This window comes from Sphaerodactylus townsendi, linkage group LG01, assembly GCF_021028975.2.
Source record: "Sphaerodactylus townsendi isolate TG3544 linkage group LG01, MPM_Stown_v2.3, whole genome shotgun sequence".
Taxonomy (NCBI): Eukaryota; Metazoa; Chordata; class Lepidosauria; order Squamata; family Sphaerodactylidae; genus Sphaerodactylus; species Sphaerodactylus townsendi.
In genome coordinates, this window is record NC_059425.1 from 192,066,466 (window position 1) to 192,083,111 (window position 16,646).

Sequence of the window (16,646 nt, forward strand, 5' to 3'; positions counted from 1 at the left end):
GGCAGCTCTTTCTTTGTATGGATATTCGACAGCTGTCTGCGGCTGCTCTTACCAAACGGAAGCCTGACTCACGATTGACTGGGAACACACGAGACACTCTGAAAAGCGAAAGGGCGAAGGGCAGCCACGGATTCTAAGAGAACCAACAGCCTTTCCTGTAAATGAACAACGGCCTGAGCCAATTAAAAGAAATGCCATCAACCCTGTTTCTTATGGAAAGGTATAACTTGCCACACCCCATTTGTACTCCTCTGCTATCATCTCCTCACAGATGTGATCACATTTGGCTGGGAGACGCACCTACATCAGACCCACAGTTTCCAAACTATGGGAAAGCAGAGCGTTGTGCAGGGACAAGGGCAGACCTACAAGGAAAATGTATAGCTGGGTGGGTAGAAGCTCCCCGCTTCACTGTGTCCTCCTCAGCATGCCCCCCCCCCCGCCGTTCTTCCACCCTCCCCCTCTCAACCACATGCTGAGGGGCTCCCCCCTCTCTCTGCGAACAGCAGTGAATTCATTCTCTTTCTCTGCCCACCCCCCTCCTCCCAGTGGCTCACCCAGACCCAGTGGCTCACCCAGACCCAATGGGGACATGGCAGGCACACGCCGATTCGTCACGTCGGGGGTGGGGTGGGGGAGTGCCGTCTCCTGCCTTGAAAACCCCAACGGTTAAATCAGCTGTGACTTGAATGCACTTTCCACCATCACAAGGTTGAAAATTAAGTCCCTGTTGATAGCCAATGGGAACTTCAGCATTAGAATGCTGCTGCTTTATCTTGTGGCAGAATGTTCTGTCCAGTCGCAGCCAACTTGTGGTGACCCAGAAGGGTCTTCAAGACAAGAGATGTCCAGAGGGGTTTCGTCATCGCCTGCCCCTCGTAGCCTGGCCCTGAGCTTGCTCGGGGCCTCCCATCCACCATATCGGGCTGCCCTTCTTTATGGAGAAGTAAGAGAAAGATATGAAAAAAGAATGCAAAGCAGCCTTTGTGTAAAAACATGCCGGCATCTTATTAAGCTGCCATTAATTCTTCCATATTCTTTAATGTGACAAAAAGACAATGATATGTTAACACATAAATAAAATTATACCTGATAAATGACAAAGGGTTAATTTAAAAATCCCTTAAATTAATTGTCAGAGGTAGAAGGTCTAAGACCCACTCACTTAAATACACGTTAGCAACAATGCTTTTCTGATAATTAGGCTCTGTCTATCATAGACAGTCATTATTTGCGTGCTTCCGAGGCCAAGTATATTGCTGGCTAAACAAGTCATTTAAAAAGCCCCTTTTGTGAAAAGGAACTGAAAATCGAAACCGTCCTTTGTTTCAGCCCAGCCTCCGCTTCCTGTGACATCAGCTGACAAACTGAATGAAGGTAGCGTGTGAGGCACCTTTTAGCCTATTAAGCCACACACCCTGCATAATCTGTGGCTCCAACTCAGCAAGAAAAGACATGCTTTGGAATCTTATCCCTGCGCTTGGGACTTTCTGCTGCTCAGACAAGTTGAAAAGCTTGTTGAGCCACACAAAGGCAGGAAGGCGGGTGCTGGGCTGAGGCCAGGAAGTCCATTCCCCAAGGAGCCTCCGTGCTGATTTGCACGCAACCTCAGCAAACGCTTTAGCCGCTTTGCCCCAAGAAAGATCAACTTCCACAGCCAAGTAGGCAACACGTGGAGAAATGAGAACATGGTTTTTTTTTGCCTGAGCTCAAAGATGGTGGCTTTTGTGCACACGGAAATGTTTACTGCAGTCCAGGTTCACCTAACTGAAATATGATGTTAGGAGAAAATATTTCTTTGCTGGTGACTAGCCAAAATCAATTCAGCTATATATTTTTTTCTTTTGCCTTTTTCTATATATAATTATAGATAAAAATAGCTGTCAAGTCTTCTGAAGAAAAACTGAATGCGCATGAAAGCATCAAAAGCCCAGAAGTCTCTACAAGCCTTCTAAGGATTTTACTGTGGTGACAGCAACAAACAGAGTGATGCGGCTTTACTAAAGAAAGCCTAAGTTGGACGGGACATTTTCAGCAAAGATGGGGAGCTCCAACTGTTCCACTGAAGACTCCTTTAAGTACACTTTATATGGATGCATGTTCAGCATGGTGTTTGTCCTGGGTTTACTATCGAACTGTGTGGCTATATACATTTTTACCTGCGCTCTGAAAGTACGAAATGAAACTACAACTTACATGCTTAATTTAGCCATGTCGGATCTACTTTTTGTTTTTACGTTACCCTTCAGAATCTACTATTTTACCACGAAGGACTGGCCCTTTGGAGATGTCCTCTGCAAGATTTCAGTCATGCTGTTTTACATCAACATGTATGGGAGCATTCTCTTTTTGACCAGCATCAGCTGCGATCGCTTCCTAGCAATCGTGTATCCGTTTCGTTCTAAAACTGTCCGGACCAAACGCAATGCAAGGATAGTCTGCGTGGCAATCTGGATCACCGTGACTGCGGGAAGCGTGCCGGGAAGCTTCTTCCAGTCTACCAACACTCAGGTCAGCACAGAAGGACTGGAACAAAACACATGCTTTGAAAACTTCTCTGAACAGACCTGGAAAACCTATCTTTCAAGGATTGTCATCTTCATTGAAATTGTAGGATTTTTCATCCCACTGATCTTGAATGTGACTTGCTCCGCAATGGTTTTAAGGACTTTGAATAAGCCACTTACATTACATCGGAATAAATTAAACAAAAAGAAGGTACTCAGAATGATCTTTGTCCATTTGATGATATTTTGTCTCTGTTTTGTACCCTATAACATTACTCTGATTCTGTATTCGCTCATGAGAACACAAACCTGGATTAATTGCTCAGTCATTTCAGCCATTAGGACCATGTATCCAGTCACGCTCTGCATTGCAATTTCAAACTGTTGTTTTGACCCTATAATTTACTACTTCACTTCAGAAACTATACAAAAATCAATAAAAATTAAGAACTGGCCAACTAGAAGACATGATTACAGATTATCCGAAGCAAAAAATTCTGATACATTAGTTCATCATGAACTCCAAACCGTAAAAGCAAAAGTTTTTGACAATGAATCTACAAAGTGAATGAAGTTGGAACAGGAAAAAAATACAGCATTTTTCTAAGGTATGGAAAACTGTTCTGCTTAAAGATGTGCATAGAGCAACTCAAAACAGGCCCTATTAATTAAAACCACTGTAATTACAAATTAAACTTTTAAAAAGTCTTCATTTTAAAAATGTTTGTTCATATAATATAGATTATACAATGCAATTCTGGAATGCATCAATAGGAGTATAGTGTCTAGACTGAGGGACGTAATTGTAACCAGGGGCGTAACAAGGCAGCCCTGGGCAAACTGTAGCCCTGGGCAAAACCTGAGTTGGATGCCCCCCCCTCCCCCCATGGGCGGCCATGACCAAATTGTTTTTTTGCACCAGGACATTGGTGCCTGCAGGGGGTGCATTTTTAGACATATCAGCACCAAAATGTCAGCATATCATCAGGAGACTGTCCTTATGCTACTCCCCAAGTTTGGTGAGGTTTGGCTCAAGGAGTCCAAAGTTATGGTCTCCCCTGAAGGGGTGCTCCCATCCCCATTGTTTCCAATGGGAGCTAATAGGAGATGGGGGCTACAGTTTTGAGGGTCCATGAACTTTGGCCCCCCCTGAACCAAACTGCACCAAGCTTGGGGGGTGCCATCATCTCCAGATGATACCCTGAAATTTTGGTGCCGATACATCCAAAAAATGCACCCCCTGCAGGAACATCCTAGAAATTTGCCCAAGAATCTTTGTTCTGCATTGAGTTTTCTGCATTGCTGTCAATGGGGTTGCAGGCTGGGGGGGGGGCACATTTCTTGAAGGCACAATCTCTCAAAACTTTCAGGGTCTCATCAGGAGACTGTCTTAATGATACCCCCCTTAGGTTTGGCTTGAAGTTTGGTTCAGGGGCCAAAGTTATGGACCCTCAAAACTGTAGCCCCCATCTCCTATTAGCTCCCATTGGAAACAATGGGGATAGGGGCACCCCCCTTTTGGAGTCCATAACTTTGGACTCCCTGCACCAAATCTCACCAAACCTGGGGGGTAGCATAAGGACAGTCTCCTGATGATACACTGAAATTTTGGTGCCGCTAGCCTAAAAACTGCACCCCCTGCAGGCCAAAAATGGAAACCCATTAAAATACCCAAAAACGAACCCAGCATTTTGATGCCCCCCCACAAGGTGATGCCCTGGGCAGCTGCCCACCTTGCCCAATGGGCATTACGCCAGTGATTGTAACATGTCTGGCAGATTCTGCATTTCTCTATTCTGAATTGGTCAGACCTCACCTGGAATATTGTGCACAGTTCTGGGCACCACAATTCAAGAAGGATACTGACAAGCTGGAACGGGTCCAAAATGGCAAAAGGTCTGGAATCCATGCCCTTTGAGGAGAAACTTAGGGAGCTGGGTATGTTTAGTCTGGAGAAGTGAAGGTTAAGAGGGAACATGATAGCCATGTTTAGATATTTGAAGGGATGTCATGTTGGTGAGGGAGCAAGCTTGTTTTCTGCTGCTCCAGAGACTAGGACCAGGAGGAATGGGTTCAAGGTGTAAAAAAAAGAGATTCCATCTAAACATCAGGGAAAGCTTCCTGACTGTCAGGGCTGTTTGAGAGTGGAATGCACTACCTCGGAGTGTGGTGGAGACTCCTTCTTTGGAAGTTTTTAAGGGGAGGCTGGATGGCCATCTGTCAGGAGTTTCTGTTCCTGCAGCGCAGGGGATGGCCCTTGTGGTCTCTTCCAACTCTATGATTGTAAAAGGCTAGGATAAGTCTCAATTCTGGCCTGCCATCATAGGCAACTAATATCAGCCCGCCCCCACAATGCTGGTAGCAGGAGCATGCGTACTGGGACATTGGCGCTGCGATTGATGCTGCATTCCAGAGCGGGGGTGGTGGTGGTGGTGGTGGTGGAGAGCACAGCTGCATGCCACTGAATTCTTCCCTCTCTGCCGGAGCAAGTGCTTTGGGAAGGGCAAATTTGCCGGTGCAGCTAGCGCAGTGCTCCCACAAGTAGATTTAGCCACCACCACCCCTTTTTGGAAGAGAACTGTAAGAGTACAATAATTAAGATGGCAGGAAATGGCAACCTACCCCCACCCCTCCACAAAGCCCACTATTAGTCAGTGTTTATTACTCATTCTAAAAGTTTCTTTGGAAACTGGGCTGCTGTAATCTAATTAAAGTTAAGCACCCTTCTATTTCCCACTGAAACCAAGTTACGCCAAGTATTAATTTCTGTTAGTGACCCTCCTGATCCCTTTTACCCTGCATAAACTCTGCTGTTGATCCTTCTTTGCTGCAAGTCAGTTGGGAGCATCTCACACCCCTTCTAAGTCAGTCTTTCAACTAGATCTTGGCTTACACCAGCCTCTCTGTGTAACCACACTCCCTCCCTCCCTCCCTTTAAAATCAGATTTAATGGATATCTTCTCCTAAGGAAGCGATTGCTGTCACGTGGAAACTTAACGAAATAAACTTGTCAGTCTTCCTGGCATCTCTCTCTCTCTCTCACACACACACACACGCACGCACGCACGCACACCATCAAGTTACAACTGAATCATGGAGACCCCGTAGGGCTTTCAAGGCAAGAGAGGTTCAGAGGTGGTTTGCCGCTGCCAGCCTCCATATTACAACCAGGTCACAATTCCTTGGACAAGGTCTCCCATCCAAAAACTAGCCAGGGTCAGGGCGGAGGGCGTGTGACTGGCCCAAGGTCACCCAGCAAGCGTCCATGACACGAATGGAGACTTGAGCCTGGGTTTCCCAGGTCCCAGTCTGACACCTTAACCATTTGAAAAGAGCAGGAGTCCAGCAGCACCTTAGACTAATAATATACAGCTGGAAAGGTCTAGCCCAGGGGGGTCCAACTCTGGCGCTTCAGATGTTCATGGCTTACAATTCCCATCAGCCCCTTCTGGCATGGACTTGGACACCGCTGGTCTAGCTGTACCTAAAGAAGTGAGCTGTGACTCCCAAAAGCTCCTACCTGGCCAGAAATATTGTTAGTCTTTATGAAGAGTGAACACACTGCAGGAAGGGGAGGGAATGGGGGAGAGAGGGGGGGGATGAGGAGGCGGTGCTCCCTAGCCCCAACCTCACTCCTGTCCACTAGGAAGCCATGGAAGCCATTGCCTCGGGCACCAAGGACAGAAACAGCCTGGCGCTTACTCTGAAAAGCATTCGTGGGGCATCTCTTTTGGCGCATGGGCAGAGGGCGTGCATCTCTGCACTGGGCCAGGGCCACACAGGGTGTTCCGACTGAGCCCCTGCTTGATTGTCCTCCAGAGGGAAAATGTTTTTTGAGCATAAATGAAATGTTTTTAAAATATGATATGGGGTGAAGCAGAGAAGCACAAAAGCCCTTCGACAGAGATGCTGTAACCACCAGAGGTCCTAACACCAAAACTAGATCTCTGGAAAAGAAAATGTGATTTGTATTGCTGAAGTCTGGCATCCACTGGCTGTTGTGGGTTTTCTGGGCGGCTAGTTTTTGCTCCTAACCCTTTGCCTGCGTCTATGGGGGTGCGTATGCATGCCCAACTACCCCTGCATGGGGACGCTCTTCAGGGATTTTGGGGGTGGAGCCAACTCACAGGTGGCAGAGGAATCATGCCGAGGCTTTTGCACCCACGCGGGACCACCAGTCTCGCCATTCCAGGTCCACAAGGAGGCTGGGGAAGGGTTTCGCTGGCCACCAGCCCAATGCCCAGCTCCTTGTCCGATGCTGCGCCAATGCTCCAGTGGCCGTAATCGATAGAGCTGCAGCCTGTTTCACCCCAACCTGGTATCTGCATTTAGGAGTTTTCCCCCCTTCAGTTGCCCTGTGGGCCACAAGATAAGTTCTCGGACCTAATTCATTTGAACTCTGAACTGAGGATGACTGTAATGAACTAATAAAGTCCAGGCAAAAGTAACCGTTTTCAGTTCTTTATTGTACTGGCAGCCATAGTCGGATACAGGCGATGCCAGTTCTAAAAGACTCAGAACTTTGATAGTAGCTTTAATATAGTAGCAAACCCCTTTCCCGCCACAGAATAATCAACAACGCATAGTTTCACACAGCGTTTCACACAGAGCTGAGATAACATAAGAGCAGACCAGGCAGAGAGCCAGAACCAACAGGGGGGAAGAAATCCAAGGACAGAACACACACCAACATCATCCTGACAATGATTGCTGTTTGCCCCTGCTGAGTCAGAGCCTGTTCACAGCTGCCAACCCCAACCTCTGTCATTATAAGGAAGCTTTAATTATAAGGATGAGGCTTCACCACCAAAACCACCACCAGAGCCAGTTTTTGTCAGACCAGAAGAGATGAAGGGTGTGGAAGTCTTGGTTAAAAACATTGGTTGTATTTTCCTCAAATCTTTCCCATAACAGGGTGGCTCTTTAAATGTACCAGACCAGCCGCTCACACACCCCAAACGTCTCAATGGCAGCCAGTCTGCCAGACATGTTAAAATACCAAAGCTCTGCACCCTAAGCAAGTCAGGTGTTCACTTTGGTGATGAGGCAGAAATAAAGAGATATCATTGTGGCTTTCCCTATCCATGGAATGATAGAAAATAATAAAAAGAGGTTTAAACTAAATGATGCCACACACTGGCCTGGGTCTACTGTCTCTCATCTGCCATCATACTAGATGGAGGACACAATAGATGGAGGACACAATAGAAAACAGCTTCCAAATTGGAAGGAACTTAAAAAATAATAATCTGGGAAGAAACCCTGACATCTGCTTTGAAATGAGCAACTAGCCAAAGACAGGTACAATTTCACGGGAACGTGTGGGTGACGCTGGGTGATGATAAACCACACAGATGCATTTTTGTTTGTTTGAGATGGCAAAAATAACTCCACATTCTGCCCTTCTCAGCAGAACTATTTTTGCAAAACGAGGCCTGGTCCTTCAGCCGTTCTCATCCCTCTTGCAGCAACTGGCCCCTTCTACGAATGCATTTGTGGATGGCTGGGGGTGGGTGGGGGGTGTTGTCTTCATATAGTTAATGCAGCGGAAGCAAATAACGTTAGCTGGCTTGCAATTAGGTGCCAAAATCTAAACTAAAGCTCCTGCATTCACTACAACACCAAGTGCGACCGAAGGCACGCGCCAGATCTCATAATTAAGGCTCCTTGGAAGTCTTGAATTATGTAGACAGGCAGGGGATTTTCACTTTTATTTCTGTGCAGCAATGACCCATTTGTCTTTATTTTTAAAGACCATATTTAGATTTTAATATATTCAGATTAAAGGATAATTTTAGAGATTTAAACAAAGGGCAAACAATAATCTATTCAAAAAGGGAATGTCTGTTCTTTTTGGCCAAATTGTGTATTAATTTTGCAACACCTGCCCCACTTCTGCGGGCCACGACCTCACGCCACTGTTCACAGTTGAATCGGGGCAACCTACAGAATGAGTCGCTTTAATTCCTCCACCAATCCCAGAAGCCTTGCAGGGATGTTGACAGTTATCCAGCAGATCATACAGTTCCCTCATGCAGCAGGGAAATATGCAAACTTGAAACCACGAAAAGCAACAGGGCAAGTCAGCACAAAGGATGCTCCGGCAACTCAGAGGAATCCTCCAGTAGCCCTCGGCCATTATTTGAGATTCATTGTTCACAAGGCCCCAGGTGAGATACATGAAGCCTGTTCATTCTGCACATATGACGCTCTGAGGCAGCGGCTTGACTTAAGATCAGGTTTGGGACAACCTTCCTGCCTTCATAAGGCTGTTTGGACTGCCTGGGTGCAGCCCCCCTCCCCCTCGCCCAACAACCCTTGCTGGCTCCAGGCTTTCTGGATGAGATTACCTCACACAGACATCCCATAATGGGGCCTAAACCTCAAATTACAGGCTTAGGACCAGGCTATCTGAAGGGCCACCATCTCCTGGATGGTTTTATTTAGGACTGCCTTTGGTAAAGGTTAGTTGCAGTCCTACATAGTGATTTTAATTTTTTTTGTTTTTAATGTGTGTGACTTGGTGTGTTTTCTCCCTGTGTGTAAACTGCCTTGAGTTCTGCAAAGAAGAAAGGCAATTAACAAATTGTTTTTAAAATGTAAGTAAATAAATAAAAGGGTCAAGAGCAGACAAGTGACCAGGAGAGCCAAGTTAGAAATACACCTGCAATTGGCCAAAATCTGACAGATCACCTCTTTTTGATTTAACCCAGGTGGCTTCCTCTTCACAGAACAGGATTTGCTACTCGCCCAGCACATTTTTCACAGTCCAGCCTCAAGTTCTGACAGTGGCTGCGGCACACTACGAAAACCGTCTCTGAGGGGAAAACCTGCCTCTGAAGCTCGTCTGCGGCTCTCCCCGAGTTCCGTCAGACAAAACCGACAAATTACAACGCGGGGCAGAAGAAGAGAGGAAACCAGCCCGGAGGCATCATCGGAGCTAAAAGGCACCGCAGGGGCGTGGAAAACTCTCAAGGACAGAGCTGCGGGTGACAAGAAATACGCAAAGGGAAATGATGAGAGTGGACTACCAGCCTATGAACTCCCAGCGTGAGATGACAAACATGTGGCAGCATCGGTGACAGAATGCAGAGGGAGAGCACAAGCCTGAAATCTGAGTAAAAACTACAGGGAGCATAAAAAGTCTGTAAAAAGATGCTGTTCCTCAATGCCAGCAATTAAATACAATGATGGAGGGTTTAAGAGAAATGCCTAACAGTCAGCCACATTCACATCTTTGTTTAATGTCACACCGTATTAATGTTACTAGAACATATCTGCTGACATCCAAAGACTTGGGGCTGTCCAGTAGAAACAAACAGTAGTTTGTTTGGGCCTCCCTCCCCAATGTGGGGGAGGAACTTCAAATGAAGGGGAACCAGCCCCTCACTCCATGCAAGTGCATTCGCCGCCCGCCTGTGTTACCATACCAACCTGGCATAGTTGGGGGAGGGCTTCTCAGGTACCCCTGCCCACTTGCAAGTCTAGGACAGGTGATGCTGGCATTGCAGAAATGGGAAGCCACTTTCTGGCAATAGCCAGGTCAGCCTACAAGAATAGTTTTCCGGTTCTCATGCTCTCAGCCTGCTTGTCATGTCAGCACATTTTTAGCAGCCAAGGAAGAACATGTTCTCAATATGATACAGTAGCCCTGCTGAATGAATACTCATTTCAGCCACAAGAAAACGCCGGACGTCATGGCCTCCGCTGGTTATCTTAACACAGATACTCCCTTCTGTAACTAACTTCTTTTGACCACCTTACAATACATTCGATTGTTTCTCCAACAATCCACCTCGACCCCTCCCAGAGATTGTCCTGACATTCCCCAAGGGTTGGTCTGACCCCCCCAGAGGTGGCCCTTCATCCTAGAAACCCCCCACCCTCCAAAAAAGCCCCTTGCCCAGTGCCACTGACACCTTTCAGTCTTTGTCACTGTGCCCAACACGACGCACCCCCCTGGAACCAGATGCTGGTCATTTGGCTCTGAACCCTGGATCTTCTTCACTTCTTCACTACCCCAGACCCCTTTTCTATTCAAAATCTATTTCCCAACCCATCTATAACTTTGGAACTCTGTGTGTGCATGTTGCTGAATTGAAGTAAATGCTTGTGAACCCATTCCCCCCACGATAAAGACTCTGCATCATACTCCTCTGTGTGGAATTTCTTCTGAGAGTTGATCTCCATATATGCTGTTTTTACAGATCCCTTACCCCGGCCTCTTGCAATATCAACACAAGTCTGCTCTGAGCGAATATTCCCCACTATAACGAGAGGCTGCGTCTCCACCCTGAACGACACCTGCACAGGCCCCACAGGGTCCGTCTTCTGCCACCTGCAGAACAGAGCTAAGGAACCCCCATAATCTATTTATTATGCTACTGAAAACACGACTAACAAAACAGTATCATTCTGGCAATTTTCCGAACCTGCACTTATACTGCACTTATACAAACACACTAATAGGTGTGACAGTCTGTCAGATTTAAAATGCAAACTTACTGACTGCCAGGCGAGGGATTCCATGATCCGGTGTTCACAGCATTCCAAGTGTTTTATCATTTCTCGTGTGAGGCTTGGTTCTGCTTTAATAAAGCTCTCAATAACCTTGTATAAGTCGAAGGCCTTTAAGTCAAGTATATTGATAATCCATGGGAAAGACAAGTCTGTTTCCATCATCATGCGGTCATTTAGTAAACCATTCCTCAGGGCTAGAGAAAAAAACAACAGATTATTTTACCACTAATAGAGGATACGGCACATATTTCAACGCTGAGGTAGATGCCACTTTGCATAATATTCACTCAGACCTGGAAACCACCTGTGGCTCCCTGGGCACCCTTCCTCAGTGTGTGGCACCTGCCCCCTGTTCAGAGTGGGTAAAAAAGTCTGACTGGCCCCCCCACCCAGAAGAAAGAGCGAGCTGGCCACAGCAAGGTTGACATGTTGCTTTGTCCGCTACGGCCGGTGAATGCTGCTCCACGTGCCATGGCAATCTCACTCGCTTGCCCAGGAGAGAGTAGGAAGACTGATAGGGAAGGCTGCCCTCACCCCAGGAGTCAGGCGACTCTTTGGGGACATGGAAATTGCAAATGTCCCTCTTCACAAGCCACCAGGTAACCACCACTGAGCCTCAAACTATTCCTACTGGGAAACATCCTTCTAAACAAGAAACAGGTTGTGTTCCAACCCTACACTTTATTATTTAAAGTACCTGTCTAAGTTCCAGTGGAGGTGGTACTGGAATGGAAGAAGACCATGTGTCACAGCAACAGAGTACCGTGCTCCCAACAGCTACTCCTCCCGCCTATTGACCCAAAAGTATGCCATGACCAACAGCACTGAAAGCCACTAACATGTTCAAGAATGCCAAAGGGCATTCTTCTTCTTATCATCTGTGGGGCAGCTGAGGCGGCCTGCTTCCAGGTCTTAAGGCAGACTACGAAGGATCTGGATCATCAGGCTCAGGTAACAACAGCCTGGAACTGAGCCACCCCCATTCAGTTCAAGCACTTCGCTCAACAAGATTATTTGTGACTGACCTGCCTATAATTGCTCAGAGAGGTTTTAAGGCAGGTCTCGCATCCACACCCTTCAAGGAAGTCTGAATCTTCCTCTCTCCGTTCACCACTTCCTCTCTGAACCAGCCCTTGCGACCTCGTTGTCAGGAGCCCAGATGGGCAAGGGAGCTGGAACAGCACCCCCCCCCCCGGCCCCAAAATGTTCACATCCACAAGGGCACAAGGTCAACTTGCATTCATCCAAACAAGAGTAATGAGAATGTGCTCTGAAATCCTATAACTGGGCTACTAAAACTCTGGAGCCTAAGACAGTAGAGAAAAATGTGCAACTGTATCTACAAAAGGTCCTGTAAGCATGTAACAGGGACCAACCAAATTTCTCAAATGAAGAAGCTGCATTAGAACTCAAAAATAACTCTGCTGGGCAACTATCCACCTCTGCCCTCTGAGGAACACAGGCCCACCCTCACAGCCACTCAGCAGACAAAAGGTGGACCTACTCATTTTCAGCTTGATTCGCCCCAGGTTTTCACTTGGGCCCTTTCCGCAAGGGCCAATTAAACTGAGATAAACCCGGTAAAAAACCTGGGTTGGGGGAGAACTCTGCACGGATCCCGATCCTAATCCACTCCGCGTTCCCCCCCAACCCAGATTTTTTGACAATCGCGTTTTATGTGCGATTCTTTAGTTTTAATGCGACTTGCAGCCGGGGCAGAGCAAATGGAATTGCATATAACGTGATTCTCAATGACCCCTAACCCTGGCTCTCATCTGTGGAGCCATGCAGGGGAAACGGGCTGTCTCATGGCCCCGGGGGGTGGGGGTGGGGGTCAGTCTTGGAAACACAAGTCAGGCAGGGAAGGAAGGAAGGAAGGAAGGAAGGAAGGAAGGAAGGAAGGAAGGAAGGAAGGAAGGAAGGAAGGAAGGAAGGAAGGAAGGAAGGAAGGAAGGAAGGAAGGAAGGAAGGAAGGAAGGAAGGAAGGAAGGAAGGAAGGAAAAAACCCTCCTTCATGTGAAGGTGTGTGCCCTGGTCAATGAGAAAGCCAGCTGTGCGAAGGGGCCGAGGCGAGGGCGGGTTCATGTAACCCACCTTCCCCCTGCTTTTATTGGTCCGTGCAGAAAGGGCCTTGCTGTGTCTGTCAGCCAACCAAGCACCCTCCTAGGTCAAAGCACTGAATGAGTTCTACAACAAGGAAGGGATTCACAAGAGGGATTGAGTCAGCTGTCTAGGTTATTCCACACATTGTCCTGGACTACCCTCCATGCTAGCAGGAACACACACACACACACACACACACCCCTGAGCAAGATGTGAGGTCAGGCTCATTGTTTAACTGAATATGCTGGTATTTTCGCTTAACTTACTGCCATACGTCGCCAAAACAACTTCAAGAGCACAGGCCAGCAAAGAGACATGGAAGATGTTGTTGTTCAAAAGTTTGCTGCAAAAGAGTAAAAAAAGGAAGTCTCAGTAGTATGTTTAAACAGCAAAGAATCCTGAAGGTGTGTCTGACCAGCGTACCTGAAGTTGTGAATTGACAGTCGTTTTTCTTCCTGGAAAAGAGGCAGAGAATGAAGGTATATTTTAACATACTAAAAAAAATTAACAACAACAAATGTATGAATTGTGTACTATGGTAGCCTACCGATTTTAAGATAGATTCCATCACTCTGTAGTATAATCGTACTCCAAGTCTGTACCTCTAAAAATAACGATGCAAAGAAACAGTGAGCTGAGTACTCAGCTTCTCATGCACACATCACGGGGTGGGTGGGTGGGGACGGGGGACTTACCTTGCCGGAAAAGCTAGAGCAATTAGCTACGTAAACTAGCTTGACTCTTTAAACTAGTCAAATCAAACTATGATTTTTTTTAAGCTCCAGAAGGCTGGGGCACTAAGCTAAAAGCAGAACAGAGTTTATAAAGGAAATGGACATTAAGTTTAGCAACACGCACGAGAGGGGCAATGAAAAAGTATCAACAGAATGGAAAAGGCTGGGAGCTGATGGCACTTTTGAAAGGGGGATGTTACAGGAGTTAGCGTTTTTGGCTTAGTAGTCAAGCATCAGAGGACTGCACGGATCAACAGAAATACGGAGCAGGTTCTAGGGTATTTCACTTGTCCTCAGATGTACAACACACACGTATGAGGTTAATTAAGTTGTTCGCTTGGGTAACTTCTCTGTAATGTCTGGTGTCACAAATGTCACCTGGTCTCTACCCACTTGTCATACCATTCAACTCTTTCATACCATTTCTGAAGCTGCCTTTTTGAAACACAGAGAAAAGAGATTGTGTTCTTTTCTAGATTTGGACCACACATTAAGATGACATGTTTAAGACACTGGGGCTTGTTAAAGGCAAGATGTTTGCCAAAAAAATTTTTTTTAAACTGCCAAGCAACTAACAAACAGGTACTTTTCAGCAACTGGAGAATTCTATTAATGCTGATTTTAACACGAACCCCCACCCCCACCCCCCCACACACTATAATCTGCTCATGATTTCCAGAGTACCCTTTTTCCAGCACATCACAAATAGTTAACAATATATCAAATATCTCCTATTCCAGCATCACCTTCAACTCAAAGAACAAAGCAGTTTCAGGGACCTCCTTCCTTACCCTACATTTATACACAAAGAGAGATGAGAGTATTACCTGTGATCCAATTTCAATACATCCTTGGCCAATTGCTTCAGCAAATTTCTGTTTGAAGACACAACTAAGATTTTCCACTCTTTCCAATACGTCTTGCGTAGGATTTGCTGTGCAGTTCTGTAATAAGTTAGGGAAAACTTTCTTTTAGACAGACTACTGTGAGATCCAAGAACAGTCTTCTCTTACCAAAACACAAGCTTCTACACACCACAGTTTGGCGGCAGAGCTTCAAGCTAGGAACCGGGAGGCCCAGGAGCAAATTCCCCGCTGCTATCTGAGTTCTCTGGGTGACCCTGAGCCCATCACTCTGTCTTGCTTAAATCCACCTACCTCACAGGAATGTTGTTATGAAGATTTAAGGAAGGAGGAGAGAACAATGTCGTAAACTACAGCAGTGTAAATCTTTTTTTTTAAGTATTAAGGAAAAATTAAAAAGGGAGGAAGCCTACAGTTTTTTAAAAGTCTAGAAAACAAAGATGCCTTTGGGTCTTATTTCAGCATTTAGGTCCTATTTTTTACTTAGAAACTGTCTATGCTGCCTGTCTGGAGACCTGGTCGAGGCAGCTCACAAAGCAAAACGTGACAAAATAATAAAAACATTAAAACACACACAAAGTCATGCACCATAAAATCAGAAAAGCATGCAATCACCGCCAAACCATGAAAAACAGACCTGAGCTCCTCCACAAACCCCAAACACAAAGTGAAGTAAGTAGCAACCCACGAAGTCAAGGGAGGGGCACACAGTGGGGACGCTGGAAATATAGGCTGCAGAAAAGCATCTATGCCATAATCTAGCATGCCTTTCATGCTGTATTTTCTTTAACATTTCAAGTTATATATTAGTCACCCAGTTTTTGAATCATTTTGGGCCAGACAAGGGCCCCTTCCGCACATGCAGAATAATGCACTTTCAATCTACTTTCACAATTGTTTCCAAGTGGATTTTGCACAGTAAAATTCAGCTACACAGTGAATTGAAAGTGGATTGAAAGTGCATTATTCTGCATGTGCGGAAGGGGCCAAGGTGATAAACAGATAGGAAGAAGAAATTTTTTTTAACCAGTGCAACCAGGAATCTTATTGTTTTTCCAGCAGGCTTTTGCTGGCAGCAATGCACCCATTTTGGTAAGGCCAGATATTTGTTGTGATGCCTTTGGCCAGAAATAATAGAACTGTGCCATCTCCATAAAAAGATAACTATGTAAACTTTGGTATTTTTTAAAATTGATAAGCGACTGTGAAAAATGCAATGAGGCCCTCCTCTTCTTTTAGTTAAAATATAACCACTTACATTAAAATAGGAGGCAAGGCTGTCTGACGGTCCATCACTTGCTGAGTTTAACATCATCATTAACTGCTGAATAGTATTCATGGCAGCCCTGCAACAGGAGAACAGTTTTGTCACAATTTTCTGAAATGAGCAGAGTGCTTCCAAAATGAAAACAAACTCCTGGCCTGATCTCGTCAGTAGGTGAAGCTGGCCCTGGTTGCTGCTTGGATGGGAGAACGACCAAGGAAGCCCAGGGCTGCTGCACGGAGGCAGGCAATGGCCAACCACACCTTGGAACATCGCTTACCTTGAAAAACCTACGGGGTGACCAGAAGTCAGTCGGCTGCAAACGTAACAGTCCTTTAAACAGTCAAAAACACACACACGTGGCAGCCGCACCCTGACATTACTAATGTATCTGCCGACTTCCTCTAAATTAACATGATCACCCACCAGAGGTGTAGCAGGGCAAAATGCCCCCCCCCCCCCCGCGCCCCACTTGCCTGAGCCAGCGGTGGTCCCAAGCAGCCTGGCAGGGCCTGGCGGGGCTGAGGGATGCCCTGCAGTGGCCCTGCTAGGCCACTCCTTCAGCTGGCAGAACCTCCATTGGCAGAAGGAGAGGCCTGATGGGGCTGCAGCCGGCCGAGGGGGGAAGGGGAAGGTGTGGGGGGGGGGGGCAATT

General features: G+C 46.4%; 3 protein-coding genes across 6 annotated transcripts in view; 1 reads left to right on the forward strand and 2 right to left on the reverse strand.

The window, feature by feature from the left end:
* Positions 1-16,646, reverse strand: part of LG01H21orf58 (linkage group 01 C21orf58 homolog) — a 231,616-nt gene that overhangs the window by 178,535 nt on the left and 36,435 nt on the right. The window lies entirely within an intron of this gene.
* RB1 (RB transcriptional corepressor 1) overlaps positions 1-16,646 on the reverse strand; it is a 73,329-nt gene that overhangs the window by 39,767 nt on the left and 16,916 nt on the right. For both annotated transcript variants that reach the window (XR_007244953.1, XM_048502521.1), the window contains exons 12-17: positions 15,986-16,073; positions 14,692-14,808; positions 13,678-13,734; positions 13,554-13,585; positions 13,397-13,473; positions 11,013-11,221 (exon numbers count right to left, since the gene is read on the reverse strand). Coding sequence is in view for 1 of the 2 variants with exons in the window: in XM_048502521.1 (XP_048358478.1) it covers positions 11,013-11,221; positions 13,397-13,473; positions 13,554-13,585; positions 13,678-13,734; positions 14,692-14,808; positions 15,986-16,073 (580 nt within the window). In the remaining variant the exon portion in view is untranslated. The remainder of the gene's footprint in view (positions 1-11,012; positions 11,222-13,396; positions 13,474-13,553; positions 13,586-13,677; positions 13,735-14,691; positions 14,809-15,985; positions 16,074-16,646) is intronic.
* Positions 1,389-11,121, forward strand: LPAR6 (lysophosphatidic acid receptor 6). Of its 2 annotated transcripts, none has more exons than XM_048502523.1 (2): positions 1,389-3,115; positions 9,221-11,121. In XM_048502523.1, the coding sequence occupies exon 1, from the start codon at positions 2,041-2,043 to the stop codon at positions 3,073-3,075; it is 1,035 nt and encodes a 344-aa protein (XP_048358480.1). In that variant the 5' UTR covers positions 1,389-2,040; the 3' UTR covers positions 3,076-3,115; positions 9,221-11,121. The 2 variants fall into 2 exon arrangements, with proteins under 2 accessions (XP_048358480.1, XP_048358481.1); XM_048502524.1 differs by having other exon boundaries at positions 9,239-11,121.

Coding starts and splice junctions, on each gene's coding strand:
- LPAR6 (XM_048502523.1), top strand. CDS start 2,041: ATGGGGAGCTCCAACTGTTCCACTGAAGACTCCTTTAAGTACACTTTA.